Here is a 6,926-nt window from a genome sequence, read left to right as displayed (position 1 = left end):
TCCGCTTCCTGGGTTCAAGCGATTCTCCTGCCTCAGCCTCCCCAAGTAGCTGGGACTACAGATGTGTACCACCACGCCCGGCTAATTTTTTTTTGTATTTTTAGTAGAGACAGGGTTTCACCATGTTGGCCAGGCTGGTCTTGAACTCTTGACCTCAGGTGATCTTCCCACCTCGGCCTTCCAAAGTTCTGGGATTACAGGCGTGAGCCACCGCACGTAGCCTATCTTTGGTATTTTTTCAAAGTTCCTTGACCATGAGCCATAGTAAGAAATAAATTTACACATGCAATCCAGGATACATATAACACATATGCATGCACACACTCACTCACTCTGAAGCCAGAGTTTTACAAAAGAGCAGTTACCTTTACTGTTATTCTGATTGTTTTTTATGATATTTCATTAAATATATATTTATACTAATAATGATGCACTAAATCAATTTTAAGGCCTGCTAAGGGGTTACTACCCTCAGTTGGGAAAATAGTATTTTAAGAGTAGCCAGTATCATGTTTATTTCCTGCTGGAGTAGGGTGGGAGGGAGGGGACTAATCTATGAATTGTACAATACAGCTGTTGAATAGGCAGATCTTAACCTCTCACTTGGTTCCCTGGGCTTCTTGGAAGAAGGGGAGAGTGGCTTAGTAACGAGCTTATGTTCTCTCTTCCCATGCCCAGCAAGTGCTGTGAAACTTAATAAGCAGCAGACGGACATCGCTGTGAATTGGGCTGGGGGCCTGCACCATGCAAAGAAGTCTGAGGCATCTGGCTTCTGTTACGTCAATGATATCGTCTTGGCCATCCTGGAACTGCTAAAGTATGCCTGCCTGGCCTTGTCTCTTGGAAGAGCACCTTAGGCCAGGTTCCCATTTCCCCTTCCCCCTGGGCTTGCCTCCCTAGTTTGCTTTTCCTACCGATGTACTGGCTAGGATGTGCTCGGTGAGTGTCTCTGGCCATCATCTCCTTGATGGGGTCTTGGTTTGAACTGAGCCACGGCATGATCAGGGGCAGGTGCTGCTCAGATCCTGCCTCCAGAGTGTCCTTGTGTGGCTGGAGTTGACCCTGGCTGTAGAGTAGGAAGATCGGACTTGGTCGGCTTGGTCAGGCCTCTGGAGACACCTGGCCGCTCTTCCACCTTCCTTCAGCCAGTTTCCACGTCTCTGGTGCTTAGAGATACCTGAGGGAGGCAGCCAGCCCGGTAAGCTGGGACCTGGCGCCCTTGGTGCATCCCATCCCCAGAGAGCCCCCAGACCCCTGACCGCCTTCTGACCCTAGGTATCACCAGAGGGTGCTGTATATTGACATTGATATTCACCATGGCGACGGCGTGGAAGAGGCCTTCTATACCACAGACCGGGTCATGACTGTGTCCTTTCATAAGTATGGAGAGTACTTCCCAGGAACTGGGGACCTGCGGGTGAGAACGCCCTTTAGGAGCCAACCAGCTCACCCTCAGCTGGCAGCTCTACTTCTCTGTCCTATCTCATGCCACTAAAAACTGCTTCCTGCCTCTTCTGCCATTCAGAATACCATGTCCCAATCTGAAGCTCTTGCCCTGATCTCTTTCCCTTCTTTATTCTGGAGGAAGGGAATGATGGGACATAAAGGGCCAGAGAGAGGAGAGGGGTCTCCTAACTCACTGTACTTTCCTCTTGGCCACAGCTGGGTTGCATCACACTATTCTTGTGTCTCATAAGCCTTGAGTTTGGGGGTAGGAATTGGGACTCTGAAGGACATCTCAGGTGTTCTTAATGTTTTTGGGTCACTTTCCCATTTTGCCTTTTGACTGAAAACTATGGACTCTCTCTCCAGAAAAGTACTTGAGATTTTACATCTGATATAGAATAGGTAATAGACAAGTCCCCTTACTGAAAAGCCCATCCATGAACCTTAGGATAAGAATCCTTGGAAGCTACTTCCTTGAACTGTTCCATCTGCTTCTGTTAGCATGAATGTGGTGAAATCAGCTGCTTTGCCACGCCCAGTGACCTTTGGGTAAAAAAATGGCACTAATTCATTTGTTTGCCATGGCAAACGTTAGAATAAACGAGCATTCACTTTTTGTTGTTGTTGTTGTTGTTGAGACAGTCTCTCCCTGTCACCCAGGCTGGAGTGCAGTGGCATGATCTCGGCTCACTGCAGCCTCTGCCTCCCACCTCCAGGCGATCTTGTGCCTCAGCCTCCGAATAGCTGGGATTTAGCTGGGATTATAGGTGTGTGCCACTCTGCCCGGCTAATTTTTGTATTTTTAGTAGAGATGGGGTTTCGCCATGCTGGCCAGACTGGTCTTGAACTCCTGACCTCAAGTTATTCACCCACCTCGGCCCCCCAGAGTGCTGGACTTATAGGCACATTCACTATTTTGAGGTTACTGGGAAGGACTTTCTTACCTCTCTCCTTCCCTCCACAGCACCCTAGAGAGGGAGCATGGGGGAAGAGGAGTGAGCATTAGAGCCCTCTGGAGTGGAAAGGGTTGTCAAGGATGGGTGTTATTTCTGTGACCCACCTGCCAGCCAGCTCTAACCCAGTCCCAAGGTAGAAATCTTGTGCTATAGGGCAGGATATTCAATCTCTGGTCCCATCAACAGCTCTCAGCCAGGGTGTAGGCTGAACGCTATGTCCAGAGATGATTTGTCAGTGAAGTTAGATTTGCCAGTGAAGAGAATGGTTCTAGCAAGATACCCCTGTTCTGTCCTGGCCCACATCATGGGTCTAGCTTGTCTCTCTTAGAACATCTTCCTTTATCCCTCCAGCCCCCATCCTTGACCTTCCTTCAAGCTTCATCCTTCAGTTTTACTTTAATGTCCTTCTTAATTAGGATATCGGGGCTGGAAAAGGCAAGTATTATGCTGTTAACTACCCGCTCCGAGACGGGATTGATGACGAGTCCTATGAGGCCATTTTCAAGCCGGTAAGTGGCTTTATCCACCCTTTGGGCTACAAACAGGGGATTGGTTGGTGGTCGGGGGGAGCAAAGCACCCCCACCATACCTCAGGAGTCTCTCCTTACTAAAGCTGGTGGGGAGATGGAAGTGTTTGAACCCTGGATTGTTGTGTGGTCAGTTAGGGGAACAGACACCCATATTTGTTGTTTCCTTCTATGGGTCAGGTCTTCTGCTGGATACAAATATATCTAGACATGATCTTTGCCCTCATGGACTACAGTGGGGAAGGCAGGCACATACGCGGTAGTCTGTGATTAGTACTGTTTTTGTATCTCTGTTTCTTTGGGCTACTGGGAGATTATTGTGTTCTTTTGGTAGTGGTATGTCTCCTTGGTTTTTCGTGTTCCTCGTTGCCTTACATTGATGTCTGCACATTTGAAGAAGTAGGGACTTACCCCAATTTTTGCAGACTGGCTTTGTCTGGGAAAGCCCTTCACCAGTCAGCCCATCCAGAGATTCTGGAAAGGCTGTCTGGCATGTTCCATGGGCAGGCTGGCCTAGTGCCTGTGTTTTTGAGGGCTGATCAGAGGAATGAAAGACGAACTACTGCCTGGGCTGGCAGGAGGGTAGCCGGGGATGATTTCACAGAGATGCTGATGTTTAAGCTGGACTTTGAAAAACGAGGAGGTGCCCATGTGAAGAAAGAGGTGAGGGCAGTAAGGGTGGCATTTAGTAGAAGGAACAGCACCAGCAGAAGTGCAGAGGTACCAGTGTGGCAGCATGTAGGCCAGTGTGGTATATGGGAGGAATGCTGAAGGAGGTGGTGGGAAGTATATGCTGGGCTCACTATTTCAAAGGGAGCCTTGAATGCCATGCCGAGAAGTTAAATCTTCACTTATAAACAATAAGAAACTGTTTAACCTGATAAGGTCAGGTAGTCATTCAGCAAACCCTGACTACCTACTACGTGCCTAGTATTTAATAAGGGCTACAGAAGTGGGAGTTGTGGTCTCGGTCTCAGTAATGTTAGACTCTGCTTGTGAGAATAAGATAAACTAAAAGTGCTTGCTCGTAATGTAAGGCTCCAAGTCTGTAAAACCGAATGAGTAGGGTAGATGCAGCTAAGGGTCAGGAAGGCTTCCTGAAGGAAGTGGCGCTAGAGCTTGGGCAATAGAAGAGGAGATATAGGGAGTTGACAGGGAGGCCATTCTAGGTTCAGTGTTACTAGAGTTAGAAGGGTCTTAGAGAACTTTTCAAATTGGAAAACTGAAATCCCAAGTGGGGAAGCAAGAGCTTCAGCCTGGCACTCCCTTTTCTCTCCCACGTAGCATGAGGGAGAGTGGAAAGGTAGGAGTGGGTGGGAAAGTGTTACACCCAGCCTTTCCACCCCAAACCTCCTATTGCTTTCTTGAGGTTGGTGGTGACCAGGATATATCATTTTAGGTCATGTCCAAAGTAATGGAGATGTTCCAGCCTAGCGCGGTGGTGTTACAGTGTGGCTCAGACTCCCTGTCTGGGGATCGGTTAGGTTGCTTCAATCTAACCATCAAAGGTGAGACCAGGTAGCACAAGGATGGGTGGGCGGGGTCCTGCTTGGTGCTCCTGTAACTCAGCACCCCTTCTTCCACCAAAGGGCATGCCAAGTGTGTGGAATTTGTCAAGAGCTTTAACCTGCCTATGCTGATGCTGGGAGGTGGTGGTTACACCATTCGTAATGTTGCCCGGTGCTGGACATACGAGACAGCTGTGGCCCTGGATACGGAAATCCCTAATGGTAATAGCTGCAGGGCCAGGTTTGGCTGGGCTGGGTGGGAGCTGGAGCTCATCTGTCCTTAAGTTTATAACCCCTTCCCTGTTGGTCATGTGACTACTGTTCTTCTGATACTAGTCACTGAGTCCCCTGCCTGTCCTGTTGTGATCAGCAGACCATAACCATCACTTTTTCGCCAGTCCTTTTTAGCTCTGTCCCCTCTCCCTCCTGCTTTTGGTCTGGACAAAGTTCTCAGTGGTAATTTACAGCTTTGGAATTTCTGCTCTGTAGAGTAACTGGAGTAGTGAGTGAAGGAGCGTTCATAATGAGCATGGGCTCAAGTGTCCTAAACCAGGAACATGGACCTTCTCCTAGCGACATATACACCAGTGGTATAGACCTAGGAGAGTGATGTTAAAAAGATGGACATCCCATAGGTACCCGTGTCTCACCGTGTCTTGGAGGCATTCTCCTCTGTCTGACAGATGGATGAACGGGCCCAGAGAAACCTACAAATGCTTTAGGGTGCTTACGTGCAAATGGTTCGGGTGCGGCGACCAGGTCTCTTAACGGTCTTCTCTCCTGCCCCAATCAGAGCTTCCATACAACGACTACTTTGAATACTTTGGACCAGATTTCAAGCTCCACATCAGTCCTTCCAACATGACTAACCAGAACACGAACGAGTACCTGGAAAAGATCAAGTGAGTATATCCTCCGGCCACCCCTTGGTTGAACATTCCTGGCTTTGGTTTGCCCCTGACCAGAGCCCTGCTACTCTCTCCCATTGGCCACAGACAGCGGCTCTTTGAGAACCTTAGAATGCTGCCGCATGCACCTGGGGTCCAAATGCAGGCGATTCCTGAGGACGCCATCCCTGAGGAGAGTGGCGATGAGGACGAAGAAGACCCTGACAAGCGCATCTCGAGTAAGACCTAGACCAAGAGCCCTATGCCTTCCACTCAGTAGGCAGCTCCCACTTCCAACCACCATTCCTGGCTGCACACTCTCCAAGCTCCCCACCTTGGAGAAATCTGTTTCCAGTTCCAGTGCCTGTAGGAACAGGTTAGGGAGCCCGAGTTCCTCCCTCTTCTCTGGTTCCCTTTCCCTTGGTGTCTCTTGGAGGGCCTGCAGGGAAGCACCGGGCAGATGCTGAGCTAGATCGGCACCCGCCTGCTGTCTCACCCGTGCTTCCCACTCCCTCCCAGTCTGCTCCTCCGACAAACGAATTGCCTGTGAGGAAGAGTTCTCCGATTCTGAAGAGGAGGGAGAGGGGGGCCGCAAGAACTCTTCCAACTTCAAAAAAGCCAAGAGAGTCAAAACAGAGGATGAAAAAGAGAAAGACCCAGAGGAGAAGAAAGGTGGGTTTGGGTTCAGCCGGGACTTGGGTCTTGAGCCTGAGAGGATGAATCTATGTAGGGCAGTGGGAGGAGGGAGTGACTCAGGCCCTGCCAGCTCTTGTGGGGCTCTTCCTCAGTTCCTTGAGCCTTTCAATGGCTCCCAGAAGTGGCAGGGCCCACAAAACAATGAACCTCTGCTGGCCAAGCACGGCTCTCACATACCACCCAAGCCCTTTTCCCAGCACTGCACCCCAGTTTCCCAGGGGGCTGCCTCCGCCCACCAGGTTCTGGCTGTAGCAGGCTGGGAAACCGGTCCAACCTGTTCTCAGCAGGGCTCACTGGGAGGACCAGGGATGGGCTTTTCTCTCTTTCATGTCCAGTGAGCGTAGTGTTGGGGAAGGGGTCTCAGGGTAAATGAAGACCTCATGGGTCTTTCCAGAGGTGCTGCCCTTGGCCATCCCTGTACTCTTGTGTTCTAGAAATCACAGAAGAGGAGAAAACCAAGGAGGAAAAGCCAGAAGCCAAAGGGTGAGGAAGGAGCTGCCTGCAGCCATCTCCCTGGCATTGGAGCACCAGCCCCTTTGTCCCACCACTCTAAAGAAAGGCACAGGGACAGCTGGTCCAGCTTACAAAGGCCTCTTTCAGGGACCAGTCTGCCCAGCTCTGCAGTTCTAGGCAGAGCTAGGAGCCCCAGCCCCCAGTAGTCACCTGGGATCCTGTGGAAGTCACTGTCTCTGCACTTTTGCCCCGAGGCTCTGGGCCGGGTCATCTCATGCCAGTCTCTGCTCTCTCCACAGGGTCAAGGAGGAGGTCAAGTTGGCCTGAACAGACCTCTCCAGCTCTGGCTTCCTGCTGAGTCCCTCACCTTTCTCCCCCAACCCCTCAGATTTTATATTTTCTATTTCTCTGTGTATTTATATAAAAATTTATTAAATATAAATATCCCCAGGG

At 50.2% G+C, this 6,926-nt stretch overlaps 1 protein-coding gene across 1 annotated transcript in view; it reads left to right on the top strand.

The window, feature by feature from the left end:
• HDAC1 (histone deacetylase 1) overlaps positions 1–6,900 on the top strand; it is a 41,219-nt gene extending 34,319 nt beyond the window's left edge. The window contains exons 4-13 of the mRNA XM_011955425.1: positions 679–817; positions 1,276–1,417; positions 2,819–2,911; positions 4,329–4,437; positions 4,519–4,659; positions 5,231–5,339; positions 5,433–5,563; positions 5,844–5,996; positions 6,455–6,503; positions 6,773–6,900. Of these exons, the coding sequence (XP_011810815.1) occupies positions 679–817; positions 1,276–1,417; positions 2,819–2,911; positions 4,329–4,437; positions 4,519–4,659; positions 5,231–5,339; positions 5,433–5,563; positions 5,844–5,996; positions 6,455–6,503; positions 6,773–6,800 (1,094 nt within the window). The 3' untranslated portion in view covers positions 6,801–6,900. The remainder of the gene's footprint in view (positions 1–678; positions 818–1,275; positions 1,418–2,818; positions 2,912–4,328; positions 4,438–4,518; positions 4,660–5,230; positions 5,340–5,432; positions 5,564–5,843; positions 5,997–6,454; positions 6,504–6,772) is intronic.
• Positions 6,901–6,926: the final 26 nt, after the last annotated feature.

This window comes from Colobus angolensis, unplaced genomic scaffold (assembly GCF_000951035.1).
Source record: "Colobus angolensis palliatus isolate OR3802 unplaced genomic scaffold, Cang.pa_1.0 Scaffold4, whole genome shotgun sequence".
NCBI lineage: Eukaryota > Metazoa > Chordata > Mammalia > Primates > Cercopithecidae > Colobus > Colobus angolensis.
The sequence above is the reverse complement of the archived record's forward strand: the minus strand, read 5'-3'. Positions and strand labels throughout refer to the sequence as shown.